We start from the raw sequence: 19019 nt of genomic DNA, 5'->3' as shown, positions 1-19019 counted from the left end.
CGACGGAAGAGGCAAGAATAATAGAAGAGGCAAATAAAGTTCTAGAAAAGGTAATGAAATAAGTGAGCAGAAAAATAATGATAGAAAATACTGTGAATGCGGAAATTATGGTCACATCCAAGCCAACTGTCCAGAACTAAAAAGGAAACTATCCAAGGGTAATCGGAAGAGAAAATCTTCCAGTGTAAGGAGTGATGAATATATGCCAGATAAAGATCATAGTTGAGCTGCCAACCTTTGTTTCATGGCACGAAGTAAAACAAGTGAGAAAATAAAATCTTTTAGTGCCTGGAGTGATGAAGATATATTAGACAAAGATCATGAGGAATCTACAAGCAACTGTTTCATGGCCCCAAGTGAAACAAGTGAAGTAAGATCTCATGACTGTGATAAATTGTCACGACCCCAAATTCCCTCCGTAGGATGTCGTGATGACACCTAGTCTCTAAGACTAGGTAAGCCTATCAATGCGGAATAATAATAAATATATAAAATAAATAAACTGCAATTCAAACAATTTCAACTCCCAAAACCCAGTAGAAATAAGTCACAAATTTCTAAGAATTTATTCTCAATGTCTCTATATGTCAAGGTCTAAATAAAATATAAGGAAGCAACATAAAATGATAGAAGGGGATTCCGGAGTCTGCGGACGCTGGCAGATATACCTCGAAGTCTCTGTGCGCATGTAACTCACTGACGTCTAGGCTGATAAAATGTACCTGAATCTGCACAAAAAGATGTGCAGAAGTGTAGTATGAGTACACCACAGCGGTACCCAGTAAGTGCCAAGCCTAACCTCGGTAGAGTAGTGACGAGGTCAGGTGAGACCCTACTGGAATATAATAATGGCATGGTAAAATATTTATCAATGCAGTAAAAATAAAATGACATTGGATATGAATCAAATAGTATGTCACGTTTAATGACATCAAATAATTACAAATAATATCTCGTGGAATCAAAACAGAATTTTCTTTAACTTTATGAAAATCACAACAATTAATCGAAAGCAACTATGACCATAAATCAATATCAACAAGGGCACTCCCGAGGTACTGCCTTGTAGTCCCAAATCATAAATAAATTCACAATATCTCATTTCCTTATATCACCGCGGGAGCCTTCACAATTTATTTAAAGAAAATATTTTTTTTTCCGAAATAGCATCCCGCGTTTTAGCCACCCTTATTACACCGCATGACTTCTAGTAGTTTCCCTACTAGCCACGCATATCAAGCCACCCTTATCTCACCGCATGCATTTCAACACCCAGACCTTATATCACCGCATGCGTATCAATATCACAATATATCACAATTTGCACCTCAAGTGCTGAAATAATTTAACTTGCCAAAATAATTCAACAACAATATTTTTTCACAATAAAGAGCTCACGGCTCATGCCAAAATAAATCATCAATAATAATTTTTCACAATAAAGAGCTCACGGCTCCCTCACAATGAGTATAAAAATATTTAGGAGTAAATAATTTAGAAAAATAATATTTCAAAATCTTTACTACGTTGCTTCAATGTCAAGTTTAAAAATGTCAAATACTTCATATTAATAATATTTAATTTAAAGAAAATCAACCTTCAAATAATGCACAGAATAAAAGAAACCAAGTTTCAACTAAACAGGTAAAACAATTAGTAAGAAAAGATCTAATAAATTTGAAGTATATATCTCAGATCAATGATGAAGAATATAACAAGATAAAATAATTTAATAAACGCGCAACAGTGATCTACACAATTTAAAAATATAATCTTTCGCAATTTAGCCCGTGTACACACTAGTCACCTCGTGCACACGACTTTTAATACATTTCAATAATCACATCAATACCAATCCTAGGGGAAATTTCCCCTACACAAGGTTAGACAAGTCACTTACCTCGACTTGCTCCAATTTAACCAAGTATTATGTCTTTTTCTCAAATTTTCGACTCCGATCGACTCGTATCTAGTCATAATTAATTCGATACAGTCAACAAAAATTATAGTAATCACTTTCATAAGAAAATATTATATTTTCATTAAAAATCCGAAATTAGCTCAAAATTTGCCTGTGGGACCCACATCTCGGAATCCGGCAAAACTTATAAAATCCGACAACCCATTCAATTACGAGTCCACCCATACCAATTTTACCAAAATCCGATAACAACTCGACCTCCAAATCTTAAATTTTTGTTTTTGGAAGATTTTACAAAAATCTTGATTTCTTCCATTTAAATCCGAAATAAATGATGAATATGACCATGGATTTATGAAATATAATCACATTTAGATATAGGACACTTACCTAAGTTGAAGTCTTGAAGAAATCCTCAAAATCGCCCAAGAACCGTGCTCCAAAACTCCAAAACGAAATGAAGGAAAGGATCATTTTTGGTCCTTAAGTTTCTGCCCCAAAAATACTATTCCGGTCACTAAAAGTCCAATCCCGTCGCTAAAAGTGTCACATCTGGTCGCTAAAGGTGCACACCGGGACTATTTACACCAGCAGTTTTATTTCACTAAAAAGGCTCTAACTCCATCATACGAACTCGGAATTTGACGATTCTTGTTCCTATGAGTTACAAACTACGAACCCATTCGTTCAATCGAAACTCAATTCGGAGCCCATTTGCTCAATGTGATACCAATTTCGCTCGTTAAATAATTAACTCATATTTTGCGCTTAAAACTCAATCGCGACTTGATGAAATTAAACCAAACTTTCCAAATCACTCCTATAATTCATTATCAAAATGTCGATAGTCTCAAAATCGAATTTCGATCTCTAGAACTAAAAATGGACTTTTGGATCATTACATGCTTATGTTGAAAACATCAAACTCTTCCTCGACAGTCTGTAGTATATCAATCATAACTTCTTGTACTCAACTCCAACTGCCAAACGGTTTAAAGTTCTGCAAACTAGATACAAAGTACTACAACTTTCATGTTTTTCTCATCGCCCAACTCCTTATAGATTGCGAGATATAAACTCCCAAAGTCAGCCCTGTGCAGCAGAAATTTCTGGCGATGCACACTGCTGTAGCCAAAATCTGCAGTACCAGCTTCAGTCAATTGATCATAACATTTTGTATAAATGTCTGAATGATAAATGGTTTATCATTCTGGAAACTAGAATCAAAGAGCTACAACTTTCATGTTTTAATAATATTCAGATTCCTTATAGATTTCGAGATATAAGCTTCCAAAATCAGCTCTGTGATTGCACCGGTTGCTGTCCAAAAATAGCTTCTGCAGCAGAAATATTCCAGCAGTTCTTTTTTTGTCCGAAATCCATTCTGTTAACCTTCCGAAATCCACCCGAGGCCCTTGGGACCTTAACCAAATATACCAACATGTCCCAAAATACAACATGAACTTAGTTGAGGCTTCAAACCATGCCAAACAACGCCGAAATTACGAATCGCGCATCGAATCGAATTATGAGTTTTCAAATCTTCCAACTTCTATATTTTGTGCCGAAATATATCAAATCAATTCCGATTGACCTCAAATTTTGCACACAAGTCATAAATGACATAACTGAGCTATGAAAATTTTCAAAATCGGATTTCGACCCCGATATCAAAAAGTCAACCCCTCGGTCAAACTTCTCAAAAATTCAACTTTCGGCATTTCAAGCCTAATTCCACTACGGACTTCCAAGTAAAATTTCGATCATCCTTCTAAGTCCAAAATTACCATACGGAGCTATTGGAATCATCAAAATTCTATTCCGGGGTCATTTGCACATAATTCGACATCCGGTCACTATTTGAACTTAAACTTTAAATTTTTCATCAAAATTCTATATCTCGGGCTAGGGACCTCGGAATTTGATTTCGGGTATACGCCTAAGTCCCAAATAACGATACGGACCTATCAGAACTGTCAAAATACTTATCTGAGTCCGTTTGCTCAAAATGTTGACCAAAGTCAACTCAATTGATTTTTAAAGCTCTAATTCACATTTTAATCCATTTTTCACCTGAAAACTTTCCGAAATATTTTTATGGACTGCACACTTAAGTCAAGTAATGGTAAATAATGCTTAGATCACATAATTAATTATTAAATTTAAAGATGATATTTTGGGTCATCACATAAATATAATGAACTTCAAAATATCGTAGAACAGGCTTTAGAAGATATGAGAAAAATTCTTGATGAGCTCAAGAAGACTAAACGGAAGAAGAAGAACTGGGAGACCCAACTTGAAGAATATAACAAGTTGAAAAAGGAAAAGGAAGAGTGGGATATTCTACTCGAAGATTATCAGGTTGAAAATGACTTACTTCAAGAAGAAAATGTGGAATTTCGCAAACAAGTGAAAAGTTTGCACAAATCTTCACGTCATCATTTTGATCGACCAAACAAGCGGGCTCATTTTTTTAATAACTCCAAGTTGACTGACAAGGGATCTACTAGTAGATGCCCTACTTCAAACAAGTCGACTGAGGAAAGCTTCAAGTCGACTAAGGCACCCGCTGGTAAATACTCTACTTCTTTTGTTACATGCAACTACTGTGGTAATTTTGGACATAAAGCATTTGTATATAATTATGCCAAAAGTCATGTTAGATTAAAATTTGTTTGGAGACCTAAACAGTTACATGTATCTCCAATTATACAAGTTACTAATCATGAAGGACCCAAAAAGGTTTGGGTACCAAAAACAAACTAATTTGTTTTGCAGGAGTTCCTTAGTCCAGCCATAAAAAGGATCAAAGATGTTTGCATATTGGCTGGTCGAGGCACATGCTTAAAGATGCTTCAAAGTTCTTACATATTCAACAGAGGATGAAAGAAATACGACGTATGATCTAAAGAAGTGACTGGTATCACTAAGGTTTAATCAAGTTCTTCTCGCTGCATTAGGTGATATGTATCCAATTATTGATTTAGTGAAGTATAGCCTAGTATATGCATATTAGTCACCTATATACACTTTGAGTCCACTAGCTACATCACATGTTATTCTATTTGGTATTATTTTTTATCCATAACTTAGAGACTTTAAATAGCTTGAGTACATGTCTTGCATGAACCATGTCATTTGCATAAGATATTAGGACGAGCAAGCATGCGATTATATTGATATCGTACAAACTTGACTCATGCCTATATGTGTCTTAGATTATTCTTGAAGTGAATTATATGTGTGATATTTGCTTTCCTGATAAGAATACTAATGCTTCATTCAAGTCAAGAAAGTTATTCACCGTAAGGTCAATTCTGCACATGAAAATCTTCGGGCAATACTTAAAAGGTTGAAAAAAAAAGGTATGTATTTCTATTGTTGACGTTTATTCACCTCAATTGGGTTATATTCTAGATCTATATTGGAGAACAATTCATATGAGATATGAGATGAAGAAAAATCAATTATTGATTATGTTCATCATTTTGGTCAAATGTCTAGCCACTATCATGGAAAGGACAAAAAATGGTAAGATTGACGGTATATTCATTAGCCCTTACTACCAGCCAATCTATTGACATGAATTTATCTTATTGGGCTTATGTATCTTTGAGCAAGAGTGTGAATACATATTGGTATTAGTACATTCATACAAGTTGATCTAGAAAATCTATGAGGAGCATTGTGTTGAATGATGTATTCTAGAAATACAAGAATAACTGAATAAAGTCGAAAGAGACAAAGTATGAGAGCCGACCAAGTATACAACCAAGTATATTCGAAAAATGAGCTTGATGGTAAGGTTGAGAAAAAGGGTAAACTTGTAGCATAAGGTTTCATAACAAGAAGGTTTGCTTCTTCATTAATTTTTCTGCTAGAGTATTATTTTTCATGTGCATCTTATAGAGCTTTTAAATTGTTTCAAAATACATAGTGAGTTTCTTTAAATAATGGAGATCTTGTTTTCTAACATCCCAAGAATTGAGAATTTTCTAAAAATTTTTATGACCAAAGCTTGATAATTTTCCAAAAGTTTTTTATAAAATAAAATTTAAAAAGGGGATTGGGGGGGGGGGGGGGGGAGGGCATGATCGTGAGTTTATATTTGCAAGTGTTTATATTGATAACATATGATAGTACTAATCAAAATTTATGTCAAGGATTTCTCAAGCTTATGCATGGTGCTCAATACTGATACTAACATGATGAAGAATTAATTTTCTTCTCTCAAGTTCCAAATAATTCAAAGCCAGCAAAGAAGAAAATTAGTTAGTCACTGATCTTTGAAGTACCAAAGCGAAAGTTGAATGAAAAAAGCAGAATTGACATAGAGCGATTTTTTGCAATTCATCAGTGTCATGGAAAAGCCAAAAGCAACGTTCCATAATCTTATCTAGCTGATGATGAATAGTTTTGCATAAGAAGTTGCAGATAAATTCTTTGATGGAATATCAACTAGAGGACAAAGCGTAACACTGTCATTATATTTCATGAGACGAATGGTAAGTACGTCTTGAGGTTATTATAACACGCAGATATTTCCTCACTTTGAGGAAAGAATTTGATATCGGGGTGATGTCTTAGTGCTCCTTTCTTGAAAGAATGAGTATTATCTCTTTGGTAACTGATTCATTATCATCTTTATTCTTATGTGTTTATATGTTGAAGTTTGCCTAAGGTTCTAGTCATATACAAATCTTTCGACTCGATAAAAATCTTGCTAAAATATTTCCTTAACTATTTGCAGGCTTTCTAATTTTTTTGTGAATATGGTGCAACTCTTCTACTACATTTCAAACGTACTTTGAAAAACTAAAACAACTTGTGAATTTTCCTCTTGAAATATTTCTAGACTTTTCAATTGATTCGATTAAGTTATCATTTCTTATTTGTGTGATTAATGTGTACTCTCATCGGCTTAAATCTATCTTCACACAATTTGACGTCCTCGATAAGTATATTCTTTACCCGTCTTTTATGTCCTTGAATATTTTGTCTATGCATTGAATTCATATAAATGTCTCACCCTTTTGATGATGACAAAAGGGGGAGAAAATAATGTGTACAAAAGCTCAAAATTTCAGATACAATGCATGGAGACAGGGGGGAGCATAATTGAGGAATACATAGAGTGAGGGGGAGTTCTCATTTGTTGTACTACCTACATTTTGAGAAGATTACTTCAGGAAAGTAAACAGTTTATCTCACATATCCCATTACTGCCTTTAATTAAGTCTTTGATTAAATTCTCTTATTTTGTACTCAATGGTTTGCCATCATCAAAAAAGGGGAGATTGTTAGCCTCAAGGTTTCACGTATTAATTTTGATGATAACAAACCAACATAATTATTAATCAAAGAATATTTACTTGTGGTAATTTTATTCTTGCACGGGTTTGTTCAAGGAAGAAGATGTTAGTAAAGATCCAAAGAAATATGAGAAAGAGAATTTCATGTAAATAATTTATGAGCAAAAATATTATCAAGGAAGATTATTTTCAGAGATTTAATCTCCAAGCGTCATAGAAGGAATAATATTTGAAAGTCAAATTTCAAATATTGAAGAAGAATCTGCGGAAATTATGGAAGGAAAAGTTTTTCAATATCTTGAAAGGAAAGTTGTTAAAATCATGGAGAAAAACTATTATTTTGTGGAAAGAAAATACTGTATGGAAAAGATACTACAAGGTCAAGGAAGAATATATTTTCTATGAAAAGAAAATATATTATAGATGTAGTACAATCTATATTATGGAAAGAGATTATTTTTCAAGATCAAGAAAGGAATATTTTCAATATAATAGGAGAAGAATATATTTTCTATAGAAAGAAAATATATTATGAATGTAGTACAATCTATATTATGGAAGATTATTTTTCAAGATCAAGAAAGGAATATTTTCAATGTAATAGGAATTCAAAGATGCTACTATTATTTATGAAAAAATATTTTTACTGCATTCCTTCTTTGGTATGGAAAGAATAATTTATGGAAATAAGTTTGAGTTCCATATAAAGAATGACTATTGCTCTTATGGAAATTCATGAATATTGAATCAAGACTAAAGAAGGTTGAAGAATGATGCACGTGAAGATGCAACAGAAATTAATTATGAAATGAAAGGTTTTCTAAAGAAGATCAACCAAGATATTGCATCCAAATAAAGAGAGAATATTCTACTACCATAAAAGGAAAAAGTGGTGTAGTGAATGAAGAATCAACAAAAGGAATGTTGAAGAATTGTATTTCTGAATCAAGTTTCTATAGGCCTACGAAGAAAATTACTTATGATCAAATTGAGATCTCATTAATGACTCAAGCACCAAGAAAAGAAAAAAGGAAAAGAATCCTCTACACAATGATTCTCATGCCGGTACTCAACGAAGATTTTACATATTCAAGAAAGGAAAGTGGAGACAACGAAATACAAGAAGCCAAACAAGGAAAAGAAATCAATGTTGCAAAGATACCTATGGTATATCCACCTTCAAAAGAGTGCCAAGTCATTATACTGTCCATATTCATACAAGTACTGGAGCTGCAAATTATGGAAACAAATAAAGGAGCAACGGTCAAATTCCCTTGGGCTATGCAATAGCCAGAACAAGTTGAACTGACTATAAATATACAAGCTCTATGAAGGAAGAAAATGTGCAACCTTCTATACAATTATCTATCCAACTACAAGTTCTTTATTCTACTCTTAACAAATATTGTAATTCACTTTTAGTAAATTTACTGTGTACACAAAAGAGTGAAGAGAGATAGAAAAATATTGGAGAGGCAGTGTGTCCTTAGAGGTTGTGTCATTATTCGTTTCTTTAGTGAGCGAGTGAAAACCAAAGAGTCGTTGTTGGTGAGCGAGTAAAAACCAACCTTTTGCGTTGTTGGTGGGCGTGTTAAAACCAACACTTGTTCGTTGTTGCTGAAAGAGTAGGATACCACATTGGTTCCGAACCAGTATAAAATTTCTGGTGTTATTTACCTTACTGCTTTCATATTTTATTATAAGCAATTACTGTTTGTTGATACTAACAGTATTGTGCAGGTTGTCTCCATATTAGTACCGAAAGTCTGTAACTTATCAGTTTAAGGGAGGTATTGTTGGGATTATCCTTTTATTTAGGAATTATTTGTTTAATGTTTGTTTGGTCTTTTATTTAGTTGAATTGGTCAGCTCCTAGTTATTAGGAAGTGGACGAGTGGTTTTAGTTGACATAGTGGAGTCTGTTAGGAGTCCTAGTTAATGTTTGTTTAGTCGTGGGTTTGTGGGTTTCATGCGCAGTCATGAAGTCTCTGTAAAGGCCTATATAATGGCTTCTTCTGTTGCAAATAAAGGTGTGAGTTTGCAATATTAAAAATGCCATCTTATCCATTTTCTTATCTGCTCTATTCTATCATAGATAACTAAGAGAAATTCACTACAGTGTAGAGGGCTTTTCGGCAGTGGCAGGGATTCTCTTGAACCGTTGGTGGCGTGAACTTAGAGAGCTAGAAAGAGTAAAATATTCTTGCAAGTTACAACTCAACTGTGATAGAAAGGTATAGGTTTAATTTTATCACTATGGCTATATTTCTTGAATTAATCTAGGAAGGATATCACTAATTCTTTTTGTTATAATGACAAAGATCGAGTTGGGAACAGTGTGGTCATGGAAAACATTGTAGTATTTATAAGGCCATGGGAATATAAGTAGAATTTTGTAATGAAAATCTTACTATTTAAAATATGGATAAGAACTATTTGAGATTGCCCTTTTGAAGTTAGAACACTTTGCACATGGAATTCGTTTTAGAGTTTTGTATATATTGTTAGATTAGTTACATACTTGCATTACATATATTCATGTAATAAGGTTAGAATTCCTCTAACTCACGTGTAGTTACAGGTGCATTAATGAGCGTAAAGTTTAGGATGATTAGAAACCTTTTAAGCCAGCCAAATAAGCTTTGAATATGTGAATGATTAAGGGATTAGTCGACTGATTAGCATACCAATTGTTGGATTTAGTATAAGAATTCAGATTTGCCTTATCGTAGTATCGAGATTGGAACTTGATGATAGATTGGACTCTTCCACTTATGGGTAGTTCGATAATATCATTTGTTCGGGGATTTAACCATAATCGACGGGAGTCGACTTTTGAGTTAACTTTATTTTGAATATTTCAAAAGAATTATGAGATCAACCCGATTAACATAATTGATATTGTTAATCAATATTTTTGGTTAGATTGAGGTTGTTGGAGGCCATTTGATTGGTGTTCTAGACATTGCAAGGTTAGAAAACTTTTCGTTAATGAGGTAAGTGAGACTTTAAGTTTTGATACTTGCTTTTCAAAACCTGTCTTGAAAATGTATTTTATCTGTGGTGTCCATGTGTTGGGACAAGGGTGCGCTTGGCAGAATCGGTCATCTTTGACTAGCCGCAAATATATTATTTTATGACAAAAATAATAGTAAAATTACTTTGTAAGTTGTTTGATGGTGTGATATGGCTGTGAGCTATGATGCTGGGTTTGATGGTTTGATACGGTTGTGAGCCATGATGTTGGGGCATTGTGTATGCTTTTGTACATCACTAGAGCATTGTGTATGTTTCTTGATATAATTGAGGCATTGTGTATGCTTCTGTGTTCATTTGTATGCTCTTTACATATTTGAGGCATTGTGGTGTCGTCGTGGACTTGTCGGGGTGTTAGTAAATTTTTTACACTGTCATTTATGACAAGTCCTTAGTGTAAATTGTGTTGAGATATAAAATGCTACCTGTTAAATACTGGTCTAAACTTTATTGAGTATTATATTGTGCAATAATTTCTGTGCATATAATATATGTACTTTTTGTGTGTTTGTATTTTCTAATACTTGTTCCAGGGTATTTAAAGTGGCGGGTCGAGAATCCTACTGGGTTATATTCACGTATAACTCACTCCTTACCTGCATATCCATGTAGATACTATTCGTGGAGACAGAGCTAGTAGCTGACGAGTTCTCTAGAGTTGATCCAATTATTGAGGTGAGTCATTGCATTATTCGTGGAGGCTGCCAAAAAGTCTTTATCATTTATTCATATGATGTTTTTTATATTCCTCTTAGATGCTCCATGGTCTAGTGTGGGATTTGGGATAGAGTGTTATTCCTTAATTTTCATTATTATTATTCATAAATATTTATGGAATAATTTAGATCGGTAATTATGCATCAAATTATCAAAATATTGAAACTTGCGTTTATTTTGATTGACTTTTAAAAAAAAATGCTAATTGTATGGTATACATTGGTTTACCTGGCGGGTAGTGTTAGTTGAGTGTCAGTCACGACTAGAGGATACTTTAGGACGTGACATAAACACTTTTCAAAGCAAGTAGATTTTGGAAGTTTGGTCAAATATGCTATTAAATTGGGGCAAAATTGCGGTGTATATGGCAACATATCATGCAAGTCCCCATTAAATCAACCCCAAGATGAATAATTAACCTAAATAATCGCTCACCTTATCTCTTTAACTAAAAGTAGTCGATGGATATATAACATATGGATAATTCATATATAATATATCTAATAATCGTGTATAATCGATATAATCGACTAGAGAAAATAAATGGCAAATCCGACGGGCTGTTTATGTAAAGATTCCAATCAGGATTAACTCATGGGCTAGCAGCCCACTTTATTGGGCTAGGTAGAAAAAAAAGTAAAATTGTACTACGAGGGACACTAGTAAGGCCTTGATACCAAGGGAGTCATATGCTGGTGAAAATTCTTGACTCTAGTCTCTTGAAGGAATTACAAATAGGATACCTTGGGACACTGCTTAATAAAACAGAGAAATGGGTTATTATTATGTAAGAAGGCAAGTCTTTGTTTATCAGAGCACAACATGAACATCATCTCTCTTAAGAAAAACACAATAAAACCCCATATATATTTTCAAGGGAAAACTTCAATAAGAGACCTAAGGCCAAAGATTGGTCTTATATTGTAACGAGTAAAGCCAGCTTCAAGGAATAGCTTTCCCCATTCTTCCTCAGTTCTTTCTTTTGCAGTAAAAACCATTGCCATCCACATGTCAAACATGAGCTTCACTTCAGTCATGTCTGGCTCTTCTTCATTTCTATTCAATATCATGTCAATGATAAGGACCTTCCCTTTTCTTCCCTCTTCATTCTCTGCAACAGCTTCTCTGCATTTCTTCAGTAGCTTGACACAATCCTCATCTCTCCAACTGTGCAATACATGCTGCAAAACATAACAATGTGACACTGTATCGAATTTTGATTAATTTGAGCAATATTCTGCCAACTTCAAAGATGGTTAGTTAGATCAAACAGACGTAAAATTAGTTTAACAATTAATTTAAATAATATAAAAAGGATCTAGAAAGTTGAATTCATGTGAAAAATTTGTGCTTCTGTATAATCTATGCTAGTATAGAAGGTTGTGCCTCAGATAGTGTATAGAAAATGGAGAAACAAATTCCAACCTAAGTAGAAGTTGCCCAAATTATATTTGACAATCTATGTGGGGATTTAATTTTAGTGTACTTAACCTGCTTTTTTTTTTCCGAGTTACCAATCTCACTTTTATGGACTGCTCTTTTAAGTGATTTGATAGTGTGCTAAAATCAAACTCATGTACATAAAGGATATGTTAAGTATAAAGTTCTTGTATATACCTTAAGCAAAATGGCATCAGCGTGAGGAATAGATTGAAACATATCCCCTCCAACATAGCTTAAATTCTCACTTTGTGGCATGTTGGCAACAACATGTTGAAGATCAAGGACAGTGCACTTCAAGTGAGGAAATGCCTCAAAAATGGTCTTAGCTATAATCCCAATGCCCCCTCCAACATCAACCAATGAGTTCATCCCCTCAAAAACTTCCTTACAATCCTTGACAACTAATCTCATCATTTGGGAATCACTAGCCATTCCTTCATTGAAATCTTTGTCGAATCTTGGATTTTGTGCACAAAATTCCCACATAGGTACCCCATGGGCTGTCTCAAATGCTGTGGCTTCTTCATTCTTATTGTGAAACCATTCAAGCATTAGTTGCCAAGGAGTGACAACGATAGGGTCAATCATTACTCTAACGCAAGGTGACAAGTTTGGGAATTCACTCTTAAGAAGCAGCCTTGAAGGAGTTGTCAAAATATATCCCTCTGTCTCTGAGTTTTCGTCGATCTTTGCTGTAGCAAAGAATCCAGAGTGCGCCAACAGGCGCATTAGTCGATAAATGCCTATTGATTTTGATGAGGGAAGTTTGAGTGCTGAAACTAGCTCAGGAAGAGTGATTGGTTTTCTGTGGTTATGTATAATATCTGGTATGCCTAGTTGAATGGCACAATTCAAGGCCATGGAATTTGCATAACCAAATGCATGCTTGTAGATATGAGCCTGTGCTTTGAACAACTCATTAATATTATCTGTTTCCATTATTAGCTCAGGAAGTTCTCTATAATTGTTGCTGAAACTAGGCAAGTGTGATACATGAGCTATCTTTATGTTTATGTATTGAACTAGGCTTTTGATGGCATGCTCAGAATTGTGACAACTCACTCTTTTCTTTGTCATATGGTTCACTGTTGGCTTGTGTGACATTCAAATGTCAGCTCTAAGCTTATTCTCATGTTTACCCTAGGACTTCAATTTCCTGTCTTTTAGCATTGAAACTTAACCGCCCTTTTGTTTGTTTTTATATATCCATCTCTGTATTGCTTTCTGTTTTTCATTTAAACTTCCTCAACTACTTATTCCAAATATCAAATACTACCCATGTTAGGGCTTTTTTGGCTTTGAAGAGCTCTCTTTTTTTTTTATTGAAAAAAAGAATATTTTAAAATCTTTAGCTTTCCTTTTTAAAAATTGGTTATTTACTATTGAGTAGAAAATAATAAACAGCTATACCAAGTACGTGCAGAGCTAGCTAGCTATTGCAAAATCATATCATTTCATTTACTTCAATCCCATTTAAAATTTTCAGCCATTTTTGGGAAAAGCTCAAACACGTTGTGCAAACTTAAACAATCATCTGATTGTTTATTTAATACTGCATGTAGGTTCATCATAATTCTTACTTACATAATATATTTAAGGAAAAACTTCAGTAAGGGACCTTAGGCCAAAGACAGGGGTAATCTTGAAGGTCATGAATCCAGCCTCAAGGAATATCTTTTCCCATTCTTTCTCAGTTCTCTCTCTTCCAGGGAGATATACCATCATCAATACATCAAAAATGAGCTTGAGTTGAGTCATGTCTGCTTCTTCTTCATCTCCATTCAGCACTATGTCAATGATAATGACCTTCCCTTTTCTTCCTTCATTTTTATCCCTCATAGCTTCTCTGCATCTCTTTAGCATCTTCACACAATCCTCATCATTCCAATCATGCATAACCAGCTGCAAATTAAATGTCATATTTTCTCAACCATACGACCATGTGGAACATAACTTAGCATTATGTCATAGGTGATGAGCCACCCAAGATTACTATTTACGAACTTAGAGATCAGATGTAGTACATGTCAATTTGTAAACAAAAGAAACAAAAGTTAGCATCTTCTTACCTTAAACAAAAAAACACCAGCAGGGGGAATGGACTGAAACATGTCACCTCCCACATATTTCAAATTTTCTGTATCCGGCATGTTAGCAACAACATGAGGGAGGTCTAAAACTGTGCATTTTAGATGAGGAAATGCAGCCAAAATAGTCTTAGCAATAACACCAGTGCCACCTCCGACATCAACCAAGGAATCCACCTCTTCAAAAACTAGTTTGCAGTCCTTCACTACCAAACTCATCATTTCGGAATCACTAGCCATAGCTTCATTGATAACTTTGTTGAATCCTGGATTTTGGTCACAATATTCCCACAAGGGTGTACCATATGCTGTTTCAAATGGGGTGGCTTCATTTCCAAGAAACCAATCGCCTAAAGAATGCCATGGATTAACCATAATAGGATCAAGCATTGCTCTGGCAAAAGGTGACAAATTTGGGATTTCACTCTTCAAAAGCAGCTTAGAAGAAGCTGTAAGAACGTACCCTTCTTGTGTTTCTGAGTTTTCATCAAGCTTTTTAGTAGCAAAAAAACCAGAGTATACCAACAGACGCATCAGTCGATGAATTCCATTTGATTTTGCAGGAGGAAGTTTCAGCTCTGAAACTAACTCAGAGAGAGTCGTTGGCTGCTTATGACTATGAATTATATCCGGTATGCCTAACTGAATTGCACAACGAAGAACCATGGAATTTGCAAAATGGAAGGTATGCTTGTAGATATGAGCCTGAGCTAGGAACATTTCACTAGCTGTTGGCACATCATTGGCTTCCATATTGATCAGAATTTCCCTGCCTTTTTCTTTCGTAAATCGGTATTGAAATGAACTAGCTACGATTTGTTACAAAGAAAGTTCAGTTCAAGGAAGATAAACTTGTGGGGGCGACAAAAATATATACTCCGACACGACTTTGGTTGATCGAGATATGAAAAAGATCATAGCCTTGGCCAATTATCTATTGATCGTGGACTTAATTAGGACAGCAAAGCCGTAAAATATTAGCCTATTTTTAGAGTCACGAGGACACAACTTGTAATGCATTTCGATTATTCCACTTTGTACTGGTGTCGAATAATTCTTGGTTCTGCCGACAAAGATTAGACAGATGAGAAAGAAATCAACTATTTTTATTTTTTTTATTTTTTGCTTCTATTGAGATTTGAATCCTACGGTGTGCTTGTTATGAAGAAAAATATTTTTCAAAAAATATTTTGCCTAAATTATTTTCTGAAAAAACTTTGCCTCACTATCCATTATCTAACACTTCTTAAAATCTAGAACTATTTCAAATGGATTAGCAGAGGAAACTATAACATCTTGTTTGGATGGTTGTTATCTATTGTATTGTATCGATTACTTAAATACAACATTTGTTTTGATTGTTACTTAAATTTTATTGTATCATATCGTTAAATCCGTCATTACACAACGACGAAAAGTGTCACTTTATGGAATGACCGATTTAGTGTGGTCGTGTCATTTTCTTATATTTTTTTTCTCATCTTGCCCTTGCTTATTATTAAATAATCCTATTTTATCTTTTACACTACCTTTTTATATAACAATTCTACCTCGTACCTTACTTTTTCTTATAATATTGCAAGTTTATTTTTCATATTGTTGGTTCATGACATCATGAAACGACAACAAACAATACAATCTATCCAAACATTGCATCATCAAAACGCTACAATACAATACAATACTATCTGATATATTATGAAACGATACATAACAATCATCCAAACAAGAACGTTGTTTTTCCCTTTTTTAATGGAAAATATTTTTTTTGAGTGTGATTAACTTGAATATATTTTTTCGTACCAAACACAATCCTCCCATATTTTCATCCAACTTTTTTGACGATGACCCTTGAGTGCGGGTTAGACTTTTGTTCTTGATAAGTTATTCATGCGAAAAGCTAACAAATTCTCCTCTGAATTGTTTCATTCAACTCTTTTATGATGAATTTTATAACTTAAATTAACTTGACTTTCTGTTGCTTATTACAATCTTTTGTATGATAAGCAACACCAACCAATATTAACGAGTATTAATTCATTCACTTGCTAACGTTTATAAAAAAAAATTCCCTTCACTATGTTTGCTTAGATTGGATTTCTTTCAATCTATTTTAAGTACTCTAGACTTTTTTTTCATGGTAAAAGCGCCCTGTCTATTGTAGAGTTTAGTGCTTATTATTTGGTTGGAGTGAAACTTTTCAATATAAGAGTTGCCTCTTATGCTTTTAGTGGACTAAGACCTCAGACTATTGGGAAATTTGAGTGCAATATGGTTACGTAATTGAAAATACTATGCCTAATGATTTTTATATTTGAGAATGCACAAAACTTCAATAAGGGACCTTAGTTTCAAACACGGGGGTAATCTTGTAGCTCCTGAATCCAGCTTCAAGGAACAACTTTTCCCATTCTTTCTCAGTTCTCTCTCTTCCGGTGAGTAAAACCATCATCAATACATCAAAAAAGAGCTTCAGTTCAGTCGTCTAGTTCTTCTTCTTCTATATTCAGGACTATGTCAATGATAATGACCTTCCCTTTTCTTCCTTCATCTTTATCCTTGATAGCTTCTCTGCATCTCTTTAGCATCTTCACACTATCCTCATCACTCCAATTATGCATAACAATCTGCAAAAGAAAAAAATATATTTTCAATTTCAAGCATAGGATAAAATTTCTTAACTGTTTTGTTAGACATTGGTATGAGCAAGAAAGCACAACAACAACAAAAACCCAGTATAATCTCACTAATGGGGTCTTGGTAAGGTAGTGTATACGCAGACCTTATCCCTATCCTGGGGTAGAGAGACTGTTTCCGATAGATCCTCGGTTCCCTCCCTCCAAGAACTTTCCATCTTGCTCTTGGGGTGACTCGAACTCAGAACCTCTTGGTTGGAAGTGGGGATGTTTACCAATAGAGCAACCCACTCTTATCAAAAGCAAGAAAGCAAGAGGAGGAAACGAGAACAGCGGGGATTCAAATCACCTATTTTTAGATTCTGACAAAAAAACATAATTTAATAACCGAACTGAACAGACCCTTCATAAGTATCACAAATTCACAATCAATGACCTATAACATTTAATACAGAAATTATATAGTAATTAAAAGACTACATAATAACGTATGAACAGTGAAGTAGCAAAGGGATTTTCCAATGACTAAGTCAAGACTCAAGAGATTAAAAACTGAACATGGATTAACATTATGCCATTCTCACAAGTGATGACCCATTCAAGAGTACTCTGAGGGACACATCGATCAAGTACAGTATTTTTTGTGACCTCTTCCTTTTATAGTCATTTCCAAAAGATTCTATACAATTTAACTTTAAATGGTTCATTTTATATGATTTATAGTCTTATAAATATATCTATTGTTTATTTTAGATCACAAGTTTCAATCAACTTTCTATCTTTCTAAAATCATACCCGGTCAACCACCATTACATAAATTGGACGACAAAATACATGTCAACTTATAAACAAAAGAATAACAAAAGTTAGCATCTTCTTACCTTAAACAAAATGGCATCAGCAGAGGGAATTGACTGAAACATGTCACCTCCCACATATTTCAAATTTTCTGTATCTGGCCAACAACACGAGGAAGGTCTAAAACAGTGCATTTTATATGAGAAAATGCAGCCAAAATAGTCTTAGCAATAACACCAATGCAACCTCCAACATCAACCAAGGAATCCAGCTCTTCAAAAACTTGTTTGCAGTCCTTCACTACCAAACTCATCATTTGGGAATCACTAGTCATTGCTTCATTGAAAACTTTGTTGAATCTTGGATTTTGGTCACAAAAGTCCCACATGGATGCACCTTGTGCTGTTTCAAATGGGGTGGTTTCATTTCCAAGAAACCAATCGCCTAAAGAATGCCATGGATTCACCATAATAGGATCAACCATTGCTCTGGCAAAAGGTGACAAATTTGGGATTTCACTCTTCAAAAGTAGCTTAGAAGAAGCTGTCAGAATATACCCTTCTTGAGTTTCTGACATTTCGTCAAGACTTTTAGTAGAGAAAAAGCCGGAGTGTACCAATAGGCGCATCAATCGATGAATTCCGTTTGATTTTGCAGGAGGAAGTTTCAGCTCTGAAACTAACTCAGAGAGAGTCATTGGCTGCTTATGATTATGAATTATATCCGATATGCCTAACTGAATTGCACAACGAAGAACCATGGAATTTGCAAAATGGAAGGTATGCTTATAGATGTGAGCCTGAGCTCGGAACATTTCACTAGCTGTTGGAACATCATTGGTCTCCATTGATCAGAATTTCCCTGCTCTTTTTCTTCTTAAATCAGTATTGGTATGAACCAGTGACAGTTTACAAAGAAAGTTCAGTTCAAGGAAGATAAACTTGTAGGGGCGACAAAAATATAATTGTATAGAATATGATATGATACGTGGAAAATATAATTGTATAGAATATGATATGACACGTGGCTGACTAAAAGGAGGACACGTGAAATCCAAGATGTGATG

At 34.3% G+C, this 19019-nt stretch overlaps 2 protein-coding genes, 1 long non-coding RNA gene and 1 pseudogene across 4 annotated transcripts; 1 reads left to right on the top strand and 3 right to left on the bottom strand.

The window, feature by feature from the left end:
* The first annotated feature begins 9036 nt into the window (after positions 1-9036).
* On the top strand, positions 9037-15214 carry LOC138906533 (uncharacterized). Of its 2 annotated transcripts, XR_011413958.1 has the most exons (4): positions 9037-9266; positions 9356-9470; positions 10885-10947; positions 15083-15214. It is a non-coding gene; the product is annotated as an uncharacterized lncRNA (long non-coding RNA). The 2 variants fall into 2 exon arrangements; XR_011413957.1 differs by lacking the exon at positions 9037-9266 and having other exon boundaries at positions 9279-9470.
* On the bottom strand, positions 11817-13606 carry LOC104093613 (trans-resveratrol di-O-methyltransferase-like). Its single transcript, XM_009599383.4, has 2 exons — positions 12607-13606; positions 11817-12170 (listed from the first exon to the last, which is right to left on the bottom strand). Exons 1-2 carry the CDS (start codon positions 13534-13536, stop codon positions 11862-11864), a joined length of 1239 nt encoding a protein of 412 aa, XP_009597678.3. The 5' UTR covers positions 13537-13606; the 3' UTR covers positions 11817-11861.
* LOC104093614 (trans-resveratrol di-O-methyltransferase-like) lies at positions 13869-15272 on the bottom strand. Its single transcript, XM_009599385.4, has 2 exons — positions 14502-15272; positions 13869-14334 (listed from the first exon to the last, which is right to left on the bottom strand). Exons 1-2 carry the CDS (start codon positions 15270-15272, stop codon positions 14026-14028), a joined length of 1080 nt encoding a protein of 359 aa, XP_009597680.1. The 3' UTR covers positions 13869-14025.
* Positions 15273-16817: 1545 nt separating this feature from the next.
* LOC104093615 (trans-resveratrol di-O-methyltransferase-like) lies at positions 16818-18800 on the bottom strand (annotated as a pseudogene).
* Between the last annotated feature and the right edge of the window lie 219 nt (positions 18801-19019).

Source organism: Nicotiana tomentosiformis, chromosome 2, assembly GCF_000390325.3.
Source record: "Nicotiana tomentosiformis chromosome 2, ASM39032v3, whole genome shotgun sequence".
Classification (NCBI taxonomy): Eukaryota; Viridiplantae; Streptophyta; class Magnoliopsida; order Solanales; family Solanaceae; genus Nicotiana; species Nicotiana tomentosiformis.
This window is presented reverse-complemented; position numbering and strand designations above follow the sequence as displayed.